The 20,132-nt window shown below is 41.4% G+C and overlaps 2 protein-coding genes across 2 annotated transcripts in view; both read right to left on the bottom strand.

Moving 5' to 3' along the window:
- Positions 1–23: 23 nt before the first annotated feature.
- On the bottom strand, positions 24–4,682 carry fpgt (fucose-1-phosphate guanylyltransferase). Its single transcript, XM_080431838.1, has 4 exons — positions 4,462–4,682; positions 1,913–2,080; positions 1,733–1,825; positions 24–1,645 (listed from the first exon to the last, which is right to left on the bottom strand). Exons 1-4 carry the CDS (start codon positions 4,532–4,534, stop codon positions 234–236), a joined length of 1,746 nt encoding a protein of 581 aa, XP_080287964.1. The 5' UTR covers positions 4,535–4,682; the 3' UTR covers positions 24–233.
- Positions 4,683–7,572: 2,890 nt separating this feature from the next.
- The window catches only part of acot11b (acyl-CoA thioesterase 11b), a 15,556-nt gene continuing 2,996 nt past the window's right edge, over positions 7,573–20,132 (bottom strand). The window contains exons 3-15 of the mRNA XM_080431840.1: positions 19,490–19,550; positions 18,454–18,555; positions 18,107–18,242; positions 17,765–17,918; positions 17,290–17,409; positions 16,593–16,731; positions 15,276–15,331; positions 14,198–14,264; positions 13,767–13,850; positions 13,162–13,295; positions 12,507–12,638; positions 12,110–12,236; positions 7,573–11,878 (exon numbers count right to left, since the gene is read on the bottom strand). Coding sequence (XP_080287966.1) covers positions 11,720–11,878; positions 12,110–12,236; positions 12,507–12,638; positions 13,162–13,295; positions 13,767–13,850; positions 14,198–14,264; positions 15,276–15,331; positions 16,593–16,731; positions 17,290–17,409; positions 17,765–17,918; positions 18,107–18,242; positions 18,454–18,555; positions 19,490–19,550 — 1,471 coding nt within the window. The 3' untranslated portion in view covers positions 7,573–11,719. The remainder of the gene's footprint in view (positions 11,879–12,109; positions 12,237–12,506; positions 12,639–13,161; positions 13,296–13,766; positions 13,851–14,197; positions 14,265–15,275; positions 15,332–16,592; positions 16,732–17,289; positions 17,410–17,764; positions 17,919–18,106; positions 18,243–18,453; positions 18,556–19,489; positions 19,551–20,132) is intronic.

A 20,132-nucleotide genomic window follows, 5' to 3' on the forward strand; every position in this document is an offset into this window, starting at 1 on the left:
AGGAGCCAAATCAGATATTAAGTCCTGATAATTTACTTTAATAGAAAGTCACACAAGACAAGTCAATGAAATGGGTAAACTCACAAGCACAGAATTAACTAATTCTTATACTTTTTGACACTCATAATTATCATATAAATTATTCCTGAAAACCTTACTGATCCATTTATTCTATTTAATTCATAGAATTACAAAAATAAAAACATGATTGTTGTGACTGAACATGGCCACACTCAATAGCTGCATCTCCCCTGCATGATATCTTTATAAAGTCCTTTCCTAAACTTCAGCATCTCATCCAGGTTCTTATAGTGCAAAGCTTCTTGCATGGATACCAGCTTTGCATCCATGGGTAGAGTGAGGGTTGAGCCATCCAGGACTGCCTGTACCATCTCTAAAGACAGAGAGAATGAGCTCTGCAGGTCAAGGCATACAGGAAACAGACAGATGTTCCACAAACTACAATTGGACTTATCACCAGAGAACCTGACAGCTTCATCACCCAGATTCCAATAGGGTAGACACTCCATTAGATTGACCCCAAAAAGCTTCAGTCCATCCATATAGGCCGGGGCTGCCACACTCAGCTTCAGGTCGTCATCGATGCCGAAGGCGACGGTTACAAAACCAGTTTGGTTCTGGTGGTTTACGCAGAGTGAGTGCATGAAGACTCCATCAGGTACAGAGAGTCCAGGGCTTACCCAGCACCCGCTGAGAATAGACCCTGAGCCTATGGACGCTCCTGCTCCCAGTCTGGAGTATTCAATGACTGAGCGAGGAGTCACAGAACACCTGGGATCCAGAACGCTGTGCATAACGCAGCAAACAAAACCCTCCGGAACTTTATTCTCATACGCGCTGAAGGCCGAGGAAATTAGGCCCAGTTCACTTCTCAGCATGGGGTCCTCGGTGAGGTGATAGAGATATTCGGTGGTGGTTCCAATGTGATAGAATTTGGAGTTGTTGAGGAGAATGACGTTCAGGGAAGTTCCCCGGAGTTGATTAAAAATTCTCTGGCGGATCTCCACCAGGCTGCTGTCCTGTTTGGAGACGTTAGCAGTGTTGTTTGTGTATGCAATGGTGGCCTCAGGGCCCAGTGCCTGGAGAAAGTCCCCATACGCATCTATCTCACACTGCAATGGCTCAACCTCTTTTAATAGAGTGACTAGAGCCACTGCAGTTAAATAGTCCACATAATATGTACTGTCTGTGTAGACAAATTCAGCATCAGTTAAGGACACGCAACCGCCATGTGGCTTGCAAACAGCGCCACTATCTCGCATCTTGCCGATGCTTGGCTTGTGCAGGAAGTGAAGGCAGGAAGTGTATTCTATTTCCGAGGAGCCTTGCTTTTCATGATCCTCCAACACAAACACCCCATGGGTGGTTCCTATGGAGAGTGGAGAAGGGTGAGCCAAAGCCGTGAAGCCGGGTTTGTCAAACCTGATGCTCTCCCCGCCTGCGATGCTGTAGATCTCTATGTCATCTGCACATGTCACCAGCACGCCAGGCATCATTTGGGATGGGAAATCCACATACATGGCCAATTTGAGCTCCAGCATCTGGTAGAGGGGATCGCCCAGCGGGAGAGCGGTGAAGATTTTCCCCAGGGCACTGGCATTGGGCAAACGCTGGCTAAACCCTCCTAAAACAGAATGAGATCTCAGTCTGAAAATAGTCATGATTGCACTGGTACAACATTTATCAATAAAGACATGTTTAAATACAATACCTGCATGGATCAAGACGACTCTGAATCTGCTCAGGGTCTTCCCATAGATGTCATCCAGTTGTTGCAATGCATATAGTGTTGAGCCTCCATTGCCTTGAGAACAAGATCACACAAGGTCACTCAGTACAATGATGCAACAATGGCTGTCAGGGTCTCCCATTTGGGGACGGATCCACTCACCTACTTTGGATCCAGGTGGATCTGAGAAGACTTTATACTGAATTCCAAGAGGTAGCTCTTTTCTTGCAATCTTCTCACTGATCTGCAGCTTGTATGCATCTCTCTGACTCTCATCCACAGCAGTTACAACCACCACATCCCAAAACTCTCCAGGAGGCACCTCTTTACCTTCATGGAAGAAAAAAAAACACATCAGCTATACTTGTATGGCGTAAAGTAACTAAAGAGATGAGGGCTGTACTTAAGTACAATTCTGAGGTACTTTTACTTTGACTATTTCCATTCCATTCTTCTACTGCACCTCAGAGGGAAATATTATACTTTTTACTCCACTACAATTATTTGACAGCTTTGGTTATTAGTTACTTTGCAACTTTAGATTATCAATACAAAATATACATTAAATGATTCATTATAATGTATTATTAATTTATTATAGGTTAAAGGAGGAGTTCACCCAAAAAATGACTTATTTTCTATCAAATGCACACCCTAAGAAGCCTTGATTTCATGGATTTATTTTTGTTTTTGTTGCATTCCTAAGCTAATAATTTGATTCCCGTCTCCTACCGGCTAATGTATCCGGTAGGAGACACAAAGTAGATTATTTTTGTCTCCTACCGGAAATACACACAGTCATCAAATTATTGGCTTAGGAATGCCACAAAAACAAAAATAAATCCATGAAATCAAGGCTTCATGGGGTGTGAATAGATAGAAAATAAGTAATTTTTTGGGTGAACTCCTCCTTTAAGCTCCCCAGCAGCACATCAAGTAATTCAAATCAACCCCACCTTAACCAGCTGCAAAATTAAAGTGATTAACACATTAATGCATTACTAGTTACAACGAATCCAATAACATGATTATGAAATTGGCCATTCTGCATAGGTACTTAAGTATAAGTATATTTTGATGCCAATACCGTTGTACTTTTACTCAAGTAAAATTTTTAACTGGACTTTTACTTGTGACAGAGTATTTCTACATTGTGGTATTGCTACTTTTACTTAAGTAAAAACAAATCTGAGTACTTCTTACACCATAGCCCTAGAATGGCTAATATTCCATTCATGTGTTCTATACATTCACACAATGTATTTTCGTGGAGGGTATATGGATTCATCTTGGTGGCATTCTAATTTGTATCACTTGGGCGTACTGTACTCACACAATAATTAATTGCTGCTGTGTTTGGGTCAGCTCTTGTCACCTAGTTATAACATATCAATGTGAATGTTCTGGATGAAAATGTATCTTAGTAAATTATCTACACTTTTCCACAAGATTCACAAAGACATGTGACAGTTTGACATTCAGCACTGAACACATGTAAACTTAACTTTGTTCAACGAACACATAAAGGTATGTATATGCAGTGGTGGAAAGTAACTAAGTACATGTACTCAAGCACTGTACTTACTTACTTACTTTACTGGAGTATTTCCAAATTTCAATACTTTAACTTCTACTCCACTACATCTCAGACGAGGCAAATATTGTACTTTTACTCCACTACAATTATTTGAAATATTGAGTTTCTTTATTATAGAATATGCATAAACCACTTTACTTGAAAATAGCAGATCTACAAGCTCACACTCGCTGAATCTGTCCTGAGATATTATGATTGAACAAACGAGAAGAGGCTGAGCTGACCCTGGGGTGAGTACACGATCCCCCTGGCCTGAACCTCCACGAAATGCATCTCATTAGCCTTGGATCAAGACTAGCTGTAGAATACAACTCTCGTAGACGTATTTATGATTGACGTTTTCAATCTACGAGAGTTGTAGGGTTCACGCCCCATGGAGACAGGGACTTTCTGCACTATGCCCCGTAGACACTCCAAACATGTACAAATAAGTAAAAATAAAGGTGCTTACCTCCAAGCCCCAAATGTTAACTGTCTCTACGCGGTAGTAGTTTAATGTAATAATCCATATCTTTCAATAAAGAAGTGTTTTAATGCCGTCTGTGGCCGAACGCCATTTTTTCACCCTCGTTTACTTCCTCTTTACATTTAGTGTAATTCCGGGTTTCACCAGATGCGCTCCGTCACTACCGCCCATTGGGAACTTCCGACAGAATCGGCCACAGACGGCATTAAAACACTTCTTTATTGAAATATATGGATTATTACATTAAAATACTACCACGTAGAGACAGTTAATATTTGGGGCTTGGGGGTAAGCACCTTTATTTTCAATTTGTATATGTTTGGAGTGTCTACGGGGCATAGTGGAGAAAGTCCCTGTCTCCATGGGGCGTGAACCCTACAACTCTCGTAGATTGAAAACGTCAGAATCATAAATACGTCTACGAGAGTTGTATTCTACAGCTAGATAAAGACTATCATAGATGTATTTCATCACTTCTTACATTTGCATATCATAGATACGAAAGTAAAAGTCAGACTCGATAAAACACATCTAGTCTAGATCCAAGATTGCGTGGTGTTGTATAGCAACGTGGACATACAACACGTTATTAAAGCTCTCAAGAACTTACTGAACTCATGCACATTTCACTAATAGTGTCAAACTCACCACGCAAAGAGTTGAACTTATTCAGCTTTTGTCTTGTTGCTACTTGTAACTTTCTGAGACTTTCTTCGCTCATCTTCTGTGCGAAATAAATCAGTTATGGCACACACTAGTAGATTAAGTAATCCTAATTCAGAACAGCACGTCTGCGTCCGTGGATCAAAACCATAGAGTTATAATATATGATCAAAACTAATGATAATAAAACCTTCGCCTTTCTTGCGATTACAATGTAACAGGGAATGTAATACCCAACACTTCCGGGGTTCGTCACGTGGTTGGTTGTTTACTAGGGAGGCGGGGAGTGCGCGGAGCACGTGGTGAATTGGCCAATCACATGCAGTGGTTCTGAAAGTGAGGTCCGGGGACCCCCAGGGGTCCTAGTGGGGGTTCTAGGGGGTCCCCAGCAAAACTGGTTATAATCAGTTTAACCACTTTAACCCTATATACCTCAGCTATTTGAAAAACATGTTGCATTGGGATGTGTTGTGAGCTTGTCGATCTGCATTTGTTTTTGCTGAAAATAATAATAATATATATATATATATATATATATTTATATATATATATATATATGTTACAGGGAAAATGGCATTCCAGGGAAATTGAAAGGGGTACGCTTGTTTTCATGCCCCTCATGCAATTCTGTAGAATCAACGCTAGAGGGCAATGCAAGCCAGACATGAGCCCCACACCACACACGCACGCATGCACAAACCAGCACGCACACACGCATGCGCACACGCGCGCGTGTACACACACATACACACACACACACACACACACACACACACACACACACACACACACACACACACACACACACACACACACTCCAGGGGGCGGGCCTGGCGGGCTATGTTAGTGCAGTGAGTGGCACTTGGGGCAAACGCAGTCCCCACACAACATCATTTACGATTCTGTGCCTATCGGTACATAACTCGGACGGCGCTTAAGTCGACTAGCAGACCATCGGCAGGTCGTCGCGGGCACTCGCGCCTGGAGGCGCTCGGGCGCGACTCCTCTGCCTCAAGGTCTGCTAAGTCGGAGCGCCTTCCGTCATGGTCCAAAACTATACTTTATCAGCGAAAAAAAAGTAGTCCGCGGTTGTTTGAAAAAGTAATGTCCCAAGCTGGAGTCAAACCCCGGCTCCCAGTGGTAGTGGGTGGGGAGTCCAATGATTATCGAAGTGCGCCACTGAGGCTTGTACTAGTGGTGCAAAGTAACAAAGTAGATTTACTCAAGTACAATTTTGAGGTATTCGTACTTTACTTGAGTATTTCTCTCATATTATCCATTTTATTTTCAGCGTTTCCCTAGCGTAGCTTCCTGGTTAGTATGTTGTTGTTGTGGTCGTCGTCCTCGCATCAAAGCCCCGCCTCGCAGCACCGCCCCGTGCCTATAAAACAAGCGCTCCCCTGTCAATTTCCCTGGAATGCCATTTTCCCTGTGACATATATACCAAATATGGGGGTCAAATACATTATGAATTTGGGGGTCCTTGACGTGAAAAAGTGTGAGAACCGCTACCATAATGTTTCATCAAAGTATAAATGTAACTTTTGTCAGTGGACATACAGCCTACATACTGTGCAATGGTAATTTATCTTTGTTGTTAGTTGATGAATGGAAGTTAGACTCGTGCAGGCTCTCAACATTGCAGTTAGTTACAGGAAGAGTTAGAAGAAAAACTAGAAGAAAAACTAGAAAAAGTGCTCCACAGAGCACAGGTTTCCGCCAGGTCAGGTAGGTTATTGTGGTCCAGCAATGTTCGGAATTGGTCATTATAGAGGTGAGTGGAATCTGTAGAAATTGAGGGATTAATGTTGATGAAGTTATTGCACATATACAATATGTTGATTTGTGAGATGTGCGTGAGCAAAATTTCAAAGCAATCAGACGCTGCGTTCATGATTTAAGGCATTTTGTTCAAAACGGAAGCCAATTGCAAACTTTGGAAGCCAATTTTAGCCAACCAGGATGGATTATGAAAAATCGGACGGATCCGTCTTGATCACACGACTATAGAGATACTGTGTACCGATTTGCGTGATGTTTGGACAAAATCTGTTGGAATAATATCCAAAAGTGTGTTTTTCTAAAATCGGCCTCCTGTCCTCGTGGCGCTACAATAGGCCGATGTGGAAAATTTGGGGCACAGGTTCTGCTCTGGCATCCAGGGAGTGTGTGTGCACAGTTTCACGCATAGAGTTATAATATATTGTCGTTAATGTAATATATCACGTAATGTTACACGTCAATCGGGCCAACGGTGCCGGAGATTAGCTGTTCACAGATGGACGGACAGACACACACTTGTACTTTATAAATGTTACAGCCTGCTATAAACAAGTAGGAACAAGATCCTTAGATTTACGATGTCTGCTTAGTTCTAATTAAACAATAGAAATGTTTCATTAAATTGGTTTATTGGAGGAAATAATTATGCAAACGACAACAACAACAGCACATGTTCCAAAATAGTTTTTACCATCCGCCATCTCCATACAATTTAAAATGTGAATATCTTTTCTTTGACATGGATCATAAAGCCTAGAAAACATTACTGGCAACTATAGCCTCCAAATGACTATTGGACATTGGGTCAGTGACTGACCCCCAGCACATATGGTCCTGACTTCTGAAGGAATCTGATGTGTAAGACCTGGGATGCTGCAAGTTGTCAGCGAGACAACGTCATACATAGCAAATATAGATGCCCCATGCATGTGGGGTGTTTTGTACATTTGGTGAAACTGGACCTCAAATGAAATCAGGTGGGTGGGTGTGTGGTAATTCTCAGTCTACGTTATAGCTCTATTTATATCTCTATGGCACTGATCCTGACTGTCCTGTGTTTCATCATGGTTATGTATAATGTTCTGCTGGACTTCTAAGCTGTTACACTGTGTACACCAAGTCAAATTCCTTCCTAGTACCCATGCATTGCAAATGTATCTGTGTCTGAGCGCTGAGCTCTTCTGACAGTATATTATTTGATATAACTTTAAATTAAAACTTTTGCTTCATTTCACGAAATAAGAATACATTGTCTTTCAGATAACCCAACTTCCTGGTGCACTGCTTTGGAAAAAAACTGGGGCAGCTGCTGCTTCTAAAAATCTCCATGACAACAATAAGGGGACTAGGAGGCATATCCAGGGACTGGCTGGCTGCCAAAAACTCTCAGGATTAACCCTTCATGGCACACCGCTCAGCCTGAAGGCAGACTAGCCTACAGGCACTGCATTATTAACATCATATGGTTGCGATTTCTATGTGATTTCTGACAAGGAGATCACCAAGTACTGGTGCCTTCTGCTGAAGTTCAAAGCCCAGAATCCAATTTTATTTGTGAACCATTACCTGAACCTTTTGCTACCAAATAATGTAGCAACGGTCTCAAGACAATTCTTAAGTTTAACAGAAAGAATGCCAGCAGTCATTTTGTGAAAATGGGTATAATTACTTTCTGTTTGGGGATATTTTATTTTCAGATAAAACTTCCAATTCTTCCATATAATTGAAATGATTAATTTGTCATTTTGTTTCACAGAGTATGTATCAGAGAAATGAATTAAATTCATAAAGTAATAATCAGAGATCAACAGGATCCAGGCAATTTAATCCCCCACTACTAATCATCCAACGGTGCATTCTGGGCCATCTAACGATGGAAATGTGTGGGTAATTTTCAAATAGCAAGGAACACAACATTTATTACACGCACGCACACGCGCACGCGCACACGCACACACACACACACACACACACACACACACACACACACACACACACACACCTACAATAGGTTCATACTTGCAAAACTAATAAATAGGCTCTATTCTCAGATCTGTTTCTACTTTTCTGTCTCTAATTGTTGTCATGTTGTTGATCTAGACCCGTCAAGATCACGATGTAAGAGGTAAAGAATGCATGGTGCACCACAATGCCCTGTGGCAGTTAATGCTGAACAACACACAGCCAGGTGTAGTGAGACCTAAGGAGAGAGCTATGGGTGAAAGTCCTTGGTTGAAAAAGAAGTGCAGGTTGTACTCGTTTTAATGTACTACTCAATGAAATCTGCTGTGATTTTCTTTTTAGAAGACTGAAAGACAAGATATTGAAATAAAAAACATCTATAAATCCTGAACAATTGGTGCAAACAGGCACTCCAGTTATTTGAGTACCTATTTTGTGTATGGCAGCTTTACACAGGTTCATCATTCAGGCCATATGGTGCATGTTACATTGTTGTCTCAAGTGTTTTCTGTCCAAGGTCTTACAAAATGAGACAATCACTGTGCCAGTGGAATTCAACAAAGACTTTAATCCTCCGCAAAACCCTCCAGAGCAACATCCTTGAGGGTGATTATTTAAAATGCATAATGGAACAATATAATGTAAATACAAGAAATTCCACCTCTACCCTGTCCTTACTGTGGTTGGGCAGAGAGGATTAAAAAAAGACCAATGACATCATTATCCATCACCAGGGGAGCCAAGACGCAAACAGCGTTTTCCTAGGGAGTTGAAGAGAGAGTGGAGAGAGAGCCAGGTGGAGAGAGAGTCAGCGCACAGAAGTCAAAGCACAGACGGCTGTGTTGTTGACGGACAACGGATGCACGCTTATGAGAAACAACAATAATAAAACCTGGCGAAACAGTTGCGTGCATTAGCGCAAGATGAGGATAAAGGAAACATTCAGTCTAAATGTCCAGTTTGCCGCAAGATGAGGATAAAGGAAACATTCAGTCTAAATGTCCAGTTTGCTCATTCACAACTACTACTACTACTTTTGTATTTGAAACTTTCACGACAGCCTAAGTACAAATATAATTTATGAAAAGGCTACTATAGGCTATAGTGATGTCGGACCGAATGACTGAAATGTTTTTTCTTTTTTTACTGGCACATGTTTCTTTTTTATCTGGCACATGTATGTATCTGTTATGAAAGATCATAGTGAAATGGCTATAGTCCTTGGGAAACCATAAACCTACGTAGGCCTACTTCTAAATGAGTTGCCATATTTACATTTCCTTACAAATTACAAATGCTTATAAGCTATATATTTCTGGGATGCATAGTAGCTGAAACTCTACACTTATTTAGTGAGAATGCTCCTCCTGCTGAGACTGAGAGCATCTCAGCAGGCCCCCACCCACTTGCCTTCAACTCCCTAGGACAACGCCACCAAGACATGTAATCCACCACTTCTACTCCCAGCAGCTTAGGTCTCCCAGGCCCTGAGCCCTCCAGCCACAACGCCTGCTCAAAAATGCCCAAAATAATCCAACAGTTCGCTGCAGGGGCTTCATCAGCCAGACTGCTAACCAGATGAGTGAACACGACAACAGAGTTAAAGCAATGGCAGAGATTGCGACGAGAAAGTCAGTGAAGTTAAACCAAACCCTTGATAGTGGCAAGCTTCGTCCCAACATTCCTAACAACCGTACAGAGGAAGAAAGGGAATGGGATCGAGCCCAGTTGACTTGCAAGAGATAGCAGCCTCTTGAAGGCTACTCTCTCTTGCAAGTCATTGTCAGCCGGGTCAGGGAGTTGCAGGAGGCCCAGCTGAGGCATGCAGTCTTTGTGGAACGGAAGCTGAGGGGGCAGCTTCAGAAAGGGCCCTGGTGACGGCCTTCAGTTGGCAGCAGACCAAGGTCTTTATTAAGAACAGCACACAGCAGAGGCTGATCAATGCCCAGCAGAAGAGTGACACAAGTTCCAAGATGCAGGCCGAGACACAGAGGGAACTTTTCCAGGATTACTTGGAGAGCAAGAATATGAGAATTGTTGAGGATGTGATGTCTGTCCATGATATTTCATCCTTGCAGACCAATGATGAAGCCTACATGGATCACAGCTTTATTACATCATGGCCTTATTTTTCCTGTTTTCTCTTCAGGAAGTAGGGTGCACATGAGATGGCAACTGTGGAACGTGTGAACCGACACATACTCCACGCTCAAGATATAGAGTGGCTGGCATCAGAGCCAGTTAGAGGGTCTTGAGAGAAACACTTATCAAACTAGTCGCTTAAATCAATTATAAAAAAAGAATCAATAAGTTAATACAAATAATTGATTAATGATTGATCCCTATTTTGGGCATATCATTATAGGCAGAAATCTTAAAAGTCTACAAGTTCACAATGTTGTGAGCTTGTAGATCTTCACCATTTTTACACTGTTATGCAACAAAATATAAAATAAGGCTTAAGTGGTTAATCAATTAGTTATTTATAAAAAAAAGCTTGTAGATTATTTGATTAATAGAAAAAGTAATTGATAAAATAATCACTAAGACAAGAATTGATTATTGCATCCCTACTTGAGACCCATGGATTTCACTTACTCTCCATTATATTTACCTACATGCCTGCCTCCATTAAAATCCTCAAGTCAGGAGTTCCATTGCGCCTGGAACTTGTTTTACCTTTTTAGTTTTGTTTGTTTCATTTAAATTGATTACCGTATGTAATGTTAACAAACTCAGGCAAATATAATCCTTTGGTCTATTGTATTTATTGTTTTGTGTTAAATAATTAGGCACTTGCCTTACTTTTGGAGTGCACAACATTCTTTCAAATTCAAGGTGGTGGTGTCATTGTTTCAATAAACTCATACTTTTTATGTAATAATCAGAACGATTAAGAGCTTTACTCAAGGAGGTAGAAAATATTCTATTACAAAAACAATCTTCAAACACGTCGGTAAAAAGACATGCCCTTCCAGTACTAACTGGCCTCAAGATTATCCATTGCTATTGCTAATGTCTCACATGCCATGACTCACATACCAAAGTATTATCCATCAACCTATGGATTAGTATTGCACAAAATGCTGTTGCATCAGCTACAAAATAATTAAATTCTATAATAAAAATGTAATATATCATTATTAATGTAATTCTATAATTTAAAAAAAATCTAAACGTGATAAATACAGAAACAGTGTGCTGTTGCTTCACCAAGTAAATAGTACTGTCCTTAAAAGTCATCTTGGGCATCTTCTTGGCAGTTGGATGACAATCTTCCAGGTTGGACTGGAGTGGAAGTTGAACTCTGTTCAGTTGAAGCGGAAGGTGTTCAGTGCATACAGGGTTAAGTATGGCCTCCCCAAGAGGCACAGCACCTCCCAACTGTACAAAACCAAATGATAGGAAATCGCCGCAGACGGGTGGCGATTTCCTATTCTTTCCTATGGCGGTATATTTCTCCCTCATGGGAAGAGTACACCATGGTAGCAGGGATGGGTCACAGCACAGGAGGTTGCATGGCAGCCGGGCTGTCCTTGTTGACTTCAAGGAAGTGGCTGCAAGCATTGAAGATGGAGTAGAAGCTAGAGGAGAGGCCAGCAATGTCTGTGGAGATGTAGGGAAGGACACCCGGTGTGGCCTGGTTGTAGTACGTGATCTGAAACAAAACATGAGCAAAGAAATTAAGGTTGAAACCGGTTTCAACTACTTCATCAAAGATTTAAATTAATGTTGCTAACACCACTGGCACCATTATTGGTGATATTACTACTAATAATAGTAATTAATAATACATGTATTAATTTTGTTATTCATTATTCATCAACAACCGAGTTCTAACCAAAGAGTGCATGCATGCAAAGTTGTGTGCCTCCCACATTTGGCTCACCTTGGTCACAGTGCTGGATTCCTCCCAGATAGTGAAGCCAGCACAGAGTACCTCTCCCCTGGTGTAATCCTCAGTGGGAGGGTGGGTGGGCAGGGTGACAGAACGCAGGGCAATCAGATACGGGTCCCTGAGAGGGGCAAAAGAGGATAACGTCAAAGGACATAACGGTAATCAAGAAAGGGGGGTGGTACAGTCAAGATAGAAAGAATCTGGTTATGACAAAGGAAGGAAATGCCAAATTATGGGAGAGCCTCAATCACTTCTGAGGTGTTATTATGCAGTATTGATTGCACAATACTGCAATGTACTTCAATGTACTGGACCAGTCCATTGTTCAAAGAAAATGCCGATATCATGGAAATGCTTGTCAGTTAGTTGTCTCACTGTGGTAAAATACCTGGCATCACATGGCTTCCTCCTAGAGGCCAGCATGATGAAGTCATGACCTTTGCCCGCTTTGCTGATAGAGGGTGTAGCGACACGATAGATAGTGTCATCCTCATCTGCTTGGATGATCAGATGACACTCCCTGCAATGCCCATAAAATAAGACATTGGTGATAAACTCCAGTCATCAAAAGATTTATCTGTTTAATGTATCAATATGTCCCTGTTGCTGTCAACATCGGGACAGGCAGTTAACGAGACAAATGTGTAATTTCTGTTTGGTAACAAACACTCTGCCAAACCACTGAGGGTTAAAACTGTCCGCAGCTTCCCAAAGTGAAGTCTCAACATGTATTATTATAAAACCTTCTTGTTGCCTGATGTGCCACAGAAAAAGAGATGGGTGGTGCTGTTGTAAACTTGCCATTCTGGGAATAACATTACAATCTGCTCAGAATTATTTTCCTTACTTGGTATCATGTTTGCACTTACAGTGAATTATCTACTCAAAATATAAAGCTAGAAATAATATAGGTATGGCAACATACTGTAGGTAGATACATTTAAATAATTATTGCACACATTGAAAGGGTACAGAGAGGGTAGAATATACATTCCACAAGTGCTTAAATGGCAAATTGCAAATGTAAATGATATATTACTCACGCATAAAGCCTGTCCCATTCCTGCCTCCTCCTCAGGTCTGAGAGTAGGTGGAAGGTTTGCTCTGCTGGGACGTTGACATGCGTCTCCACTTTAAAACACAGCACGTGGTTCTCCTCCAGGGTGTACAGGCTGACCTGGGAATGAAACCACAGCCAAAAAGAAGAGGATTATACCTCAGAGTCGAACCATTGGATCTGTAGCCACATTCCTTTCACGGCTACTTAACAGTTTACAGAATGTCTGACTGCTGGAAAGCAAACACCGAAGTGTTTAACACAAAATGGATGTGTGACAAATCATGAACATGATAAGTGTATAGCTTTAGCATGGGATGCCAACTTCTGCCCTGCTTCTTCTAAAACAACATCAGATTTCCGGTGCAGGGGTGGGGGGTAAAGGGGGGGTAATCCTGAAGAATCAGCCTCCAGCAAAGAATGTTGTCTTAGTCCACAGTCCACATATGGCTTCAAAGTTTAATAAAACCAATGTGAGTCTGCTTGGAATGTATTTTCCAGCATCACAACAAAAATGAACGGATAACGGAAGGAAGTACAATAACAGATACATGTCCTACCCATATCTCCAAATCTACTACCACTACCGACCTTATTCTTCTCACTGTTAAGCATCCAGTTATTTCTTGCAGCCATCAGATTCAGTGCTGATACGTTGTTGTAGCTTAAGTACATCTAGGGGGGAAAATATTGTTTTTTAGTGAAGCTAGAGAACTAATTGCTTTATTTTTGTATGTGAAAAAGGATGGATATATATCTAATACTAACCACATGCTGTACATACGGCATGTGTGCCTTTGGTAGCTGTTAGGCTGTATCCACCAAAGTGTTTTTCCCAGCTAAAAGTGCTCTTCTAAAATGCTCATCCAAATGAACAAAGTGGAAAATGTATCAACTCTCGGCAACCAGATAAAAAGCTAGTTGTGCAGTGCACGCACAGTGTAGAATGGCGCTCCCATTGAAAACAATTCAAAACATACTCAGGGAAAAACTCCATGATGGACACAGCCGAGATGTAATACCTGGTTACTTTGGTCCCAAGGTACTGACAAAGGCACTTCAGTTTCCTTGCAGGAGATGATGTATTTCCTGTAAATAAAGTTGTGAAGCAACACACTGAGTAATGAACGAGGTCGTCGTTGGTGGATGCAGCATGTTGCATTCATATCATCTAGCTCAGTGGTTTTCAAACTTTCTGTGCCCAAGGCACAACAAAGGGCAAGTCAAAATCTCAAGACACACATATTCATGCAAAATAGCCTCTATAACACGTGATATCACTCTTCCTGCCTTATTAATGCCAAATAAAAAGTTTAACAACTTCTACGTATTTGATATTTTCACAACTTTTCCAAAATAGCAAAAATAGTCAATCTACAAGCTCACAATCAGCCACATTGCAACTATATCTATAATGACATGCCCAAAATTGGGACACCAAGTTGAAAGTGGTTAAAATATATATATTGTTAGGGTTTGATTGATTGATTGAATACTTCATTAGTCAGAAATGTAAACGGCACATGGTACAGTAAGACATTTGGGATAACATAAGAAAAGTCCTGGGGACTTGTTTCCATTGTGGTCCACAGATATAGAGATCTCCATATATGGGCATAAAAGGACACAGGCAGACAGACAGATGCAGCCATATATGGGCATAAAGGGTCACAGACAGACAGTTACAGCGGGTACTCAGATATAATGGGTATTGCATAACAGGATGGGGCATACATTCCCTATTTGCATCGTTTCACTTGCATCATTCCCGAGTAGGCCGGCGCCCGACGGGCACAGGTCTAGTCTTATCGAGTTCGAGTTTAGCCAAACCGAGTTCCTGTTTCTACACAAAAAAGGAGGTGGTGCCCCCAGAGGTAAAAACGAAGGGTTTAAATATTTTCCCCCCCTTTTTTTAACTGAATGGGTTCCCAGATTGGGAAATGAGTGCAGACAAAGTAATGATATAGCACATAAAACATAATTATTTTTGTATAGTTGTAATGTGTAGTTGACACATCCCAAGACACAAGTCTTGTCTAATGGCACAACCACTTGAGAACCACTGAGCTACAGGTAGCTGACCTCAACAGAGATACTGACCTATCCAAGCGAATCTTCTTTCTGGCAATAGCCTCTTGGTAGCGCCTCTTGCCATCCTGTGAAACAAAGATCAGACACACACAATATGATAAATAATGTCAAAAATCTTTCATTCATCTTAAGTCATAGTTGTGAGAGTCATAGATATGGCATGAATATGAATAAATGACATAAACAGTAAGATAAAGCTAGAGTCATTGTCACCACCAAATGAACTCTAGCGTACCTATTCTGGGGGCGAACAGGTTCGAAAAAAGGGATACATTTGGTGTAGAGGGAAAAAAGGAGTGGACCAAGTATAGAGTCCTGGGGGACCCTAGTCAACTGCGTATATAATGTTTAAGTGGTTAATAACCCAGAAAACGGGGGCGCTGGGGGCGTGTCCTCTCCTCCGCGTCATCAGCGCCCATACCCTAGGTGGGGCGCTGATGACGGGCCTACTCTGTGTGGAGTTTGCATGTTCTCCCCGTGTCTCCTAGGGTAGTTAATACCCTAGGACCCTAAAAATGTAGTAATCCTGGTCGCTATACCGCCTCCAGGTGCCTGATGGAGGTGAAGGGAACTGGTTGGAATAACGTGTTCCTTCCCCGCGCTACGTCCTACCGGGGAAACTCCCCCCTGTCAGGTGAAGAAGGTCAGTTGGCTCTCATGAATTGAAGGAGGCATGAGCTCGGCCCTGGGCTCCCTAGGCTGGTGGGGGGAGTGTAGCGCCCGGGATCACTTAGAAAATTGGCCCCCGGGTGAAAAAAAGGTTACAAAATCGTGGGATAAAAAAATTAAGGTAAAAAACATAAGCCAGAAAAACTAATCTACGTAGATTTCTTTGACAAGTAGTTTGATGACAAACATTTGTCTACAATATACACTGTAGTGGTTATCAAAGTGTGGTCCGGGATCCTTGAGGGGGTTCTAGGATTAATAATGAGTTAATACAGCATCACAGGTTTAACCGCTTTAACCCTATACACATCGGCTATTTGAAAATAATAGCAGATCTACATGCTCACAATGCACCGTGATGCAACGTGTTGTGAGCTTTTAGATCTGCAATTTAAAAAGGGGGGGAGGGAATGATGTGAAAGATATGAATCATTATAAGAACACAAATCTTGTATGGGAGTCCCTGGCACAAACATATTTTCAGATTGGCGTCTAGAGCCACTGCTGTAGACTACAGCCATGTAGAGAAAAAGAGAAAAGAGGAGACAGACATTAAAGCCCAGATGGTTAGTTATGTAATGTCCCTTTCTTTGCTCTACATGAGCCCTGTGCACTACAGGCTGCCTCGGACAGCCATTGGCCGTGATGAGAACTCACCACGGGCTCAGGTCGTATCCGTGGCAACGTGAGTGGCTTCCTGTCACTGTCCAGCACCTCAAAGGTCATAAAGGCGCTATTTATATGACGTAGAGGCTCTCCACCCTTGTACGCTTCTGCACACACCCCCACCTCCATACTGCAAACATACACACGTGCATGGGCATATGAATGCGTGAACACACACACACACGGGCATATGAATGCGTACACACACACACACACACACACACACACACACACACACACACACACACACACACACACACACACACACACACACACACACACACACACACACACACCAGGATATTAATAAAACATAAAATATGTCCACACAGACTAGTTCCTGTCAAATGCTCTCTCGCTCTCAATTGCTAATTTATTCCTACAAAATAGTTTTCCTTTTGGTTTTTATATTCTGTATACAGGGATTTCCTTTTAAGGTGCAACATATAAATAAACATATATCCTACATTAGTAACACAGGAAAGGTCTGAATTCTATATTATATCCTGGTCTATGATTATTCACTACACCATTAGTGTCTGTAAACTGATGCTGTTTTTGCACACTATAGGTTAGGTTTTTACACTTTACTACAAGTAGTTCATATCAAACTGAGGGTCCTTGAAACTAAAGGTTGAGAATCACTGATCAAGCCTGTTTGAGGAAATAATAATGTCATGAGACTTACCTGTTCTTGAAGGAATTGTTGACAATAGCCTTCAGCACCAGCCTGTCACCGATGTGAGACGGCCCACGGAAGTGAAACATGTCGATGGAACTCAGAGTTGGGTGTGCGTTGCACAACCGACTACAGAGAGGTGTTGGAGGGAAAGAGTGTAAAAGCTGACTATTTGTCACTGTCTGCTTTATTTATGATGACACTTATGCCTAATCTATACTCCATCATGCGACAGTGTTCTGTGCCAAGAATAGTTGACCGACAACCTCACAACGCACGCTGATGCAACACATTTTTAGCTTGTAGATCAGCTATTTTTGGTACCTGACAGAGAGTCATATGACTAAGCATGAATCAGGCTTTGCTATTGCATTCTTGTAATGTTAGCCAACTAGGAATTTAAACTAGTTCTTCTTCTGCAATAATAGCCAGTCTGAAAAAAGCCTCAGCTAAATACCTAAAAAAGGAAAACTAGACGTCAAACCTAGCTGCAATAGTAGCAACATTTTCCATCCAGGCCATGATCTGACCACCAAAAGTGCTAACTTGGTGGTTGGCGTGGGGTGGCAGTACCAGCTCCACACTCTCCACCCTTGTTCGCTCTGCTGGTACGGCATTCTGGTGCTCCTGGCATTCCCCTGGGGAGAACACAAACACACACGCAGGCATACTTTAAATAATCAGGCTTCGAGTGTTATTCAACAGAGAAATAACATGTCTTTTCGTCGAGTGACATGCCACACCATGTCGCTCGCATCACATTGTGTTTTTGTCCCCCCAAAGCATAAATGAGTCTTCCCGACGTCTCATGTTGTACTGGTTGTACCTAGCTGAGCGGCGCTGCTGCTCAGTAGGTCTGTAATGATCTCAGCATGGATGAGTCTCATTCTCCTCCTCTCTGCCGCCAGACTGTATTCCATCTGCTCCATCTGTGTGTGCGGGATCACCTGCTTCAGCTGCACCTGTGTGTGTGTGTATACACATGCACAAACGTAGATACACACACAGACAGACGCACAGCATACACAGTAAAGGATTTTACTTTTGTATAAAGAAGTGTCATGTGTTATTTTAAGACGTGTGTATTTTAATATGCACATTGAAACAGACATGCACACACCAAGGCAGTCTTTGTGTCAATATACATCACTATACCGGTTTCTTGGCTCTCACCTTCCCAGCCTCAGTGCGTCTTGCTACAAAGGTGGCGAAGGCATGGCAAACCTTCCATTGACTGGTAGTATACAGGTCTTCACAAGTGACCAAGATGCCAACCTGAAAGGAACAACATCTTTACAGTAAAGGTGCAGTAAGTGACATTCCTTTGTTAAAATAATTGTTAAATAACTATGTTCTGATCAATGCTATAGTGTTCTTTTCAGTAACAGGGGTCTGTCTCCCTGTCTCTCCAGCTCTTTTAGTAAACAGAAAATACAGTTTGAGTCCGGTATACCAATTTTATCCAATCAGGAGAGAGAACTCATACAGGATGAGGATACAGGATAAACACGTGAAATTAGAAGTGATGACACAAAGAAATGAGCAGAACCATTTTGAATTGGAAGACTATGAAATTGAAGCTGATAAATGGGTACTCCTGATTGGGTGAAATTGGGCACCCAAATGAAAATGAATTTTCTGATTTATAAAGAGCTGGAGAGAGACAGGGAGACCCCTGTTACTGAACAAACACTCTATAGAAATGATTACTATCAGAATATGGAGCTTTAACTTTTTTAACAAAAGTTAATATAATATCACCTTTAATTACTATTAATTATGCTACCTCATTATAATTACCATTTTACCAATCTAATAAATGTAAAACTTAAAGCTACAATCTGTATGTTTTATGTCCATTGCCCCCCTGAGGCCCCGCTCTCCACAGAAGGTAATTGCAACTAGAACCACAATAAAGATGGTAGCACTATAGTGTCCAATCCAGTGTCCGGTTTGAGTCAAATAACTTTATTGACACTGTCAACCAGTAGGTGTCCTACCTGACACCAGGGTCTAACTTTCTCAATGGAATAGTAGGGAGAACACCTCCAACCACTGCATATGTATTAGTTATATTGTATTAACATACTAGTAGCTCTACACAGATTGGTTAAAATAAAACTTTATTCATTCAAATAAGTCCCAGATTGTAGCTTTAATACAATTCATATTTGGAGCAGTTAAATGAAAAGAAATGACCTCCACTAACCTCCATGCTAGACGTGAAAGCTCTGTTGACCTTGGCTATTATGTTGACAACTTGTCCCACCCTGGTGTAGACAGACAGACAAACCTCCATTATTTACTATCAACACTGAACAAAGGTTAATGTCAACAGTATCACAACAATCTTGCTGTATGGCATAGGTCAAATGCATTTGCACAGTTATTTTAACCCATTAAGACTGGGAACGCATACTGTAGTCATTTTTGATTTTTAGCTATAACCATTATTTTATACTTTGGGCTATTCAAACATAGCAGATATACTGTACAAGCTCGTAACGCCGCCATGCTACGAGCTGGTAGATCTGCTATTTTTGAAAGATCTTGAACATTTTGTGCAAATCTTTGAATACATATATTTAACATGTTTAACTCAAATCTTTGCTTCTGGAGGTCCCTGGAAAACTAAATATTTTACAAATGTTCGCACGATTTTTCAAAAATAGCAGATCTACAAGCTCATAGCGCGGCACTCGCGGCACTATTAGCTTGTATATCTGCTATTTTTGAATAGCCAAAGAAATCTAAAATGACACTTTTACTTTTTTTTACATATTTTCCCAGTCTAAATGGGTTAAGGCTAACACATTCTTACCCTATAGTGTGCTCAAAGTGGATGTCATCCA

The sequence above is a fragment of the Gymnoscopelus braueri genome (genome assembly GCF_963280865.1).
Source record: "Gymnoscopelus braueri genome assembly, chromosome: 6".
Lineage (NCBI taxonomy): Eukaryota > Metazoa > Chordata > Actinopteri > Myctophiformes > Myctophidae > Gymnoscopelus > Gymnoscopelus braueri.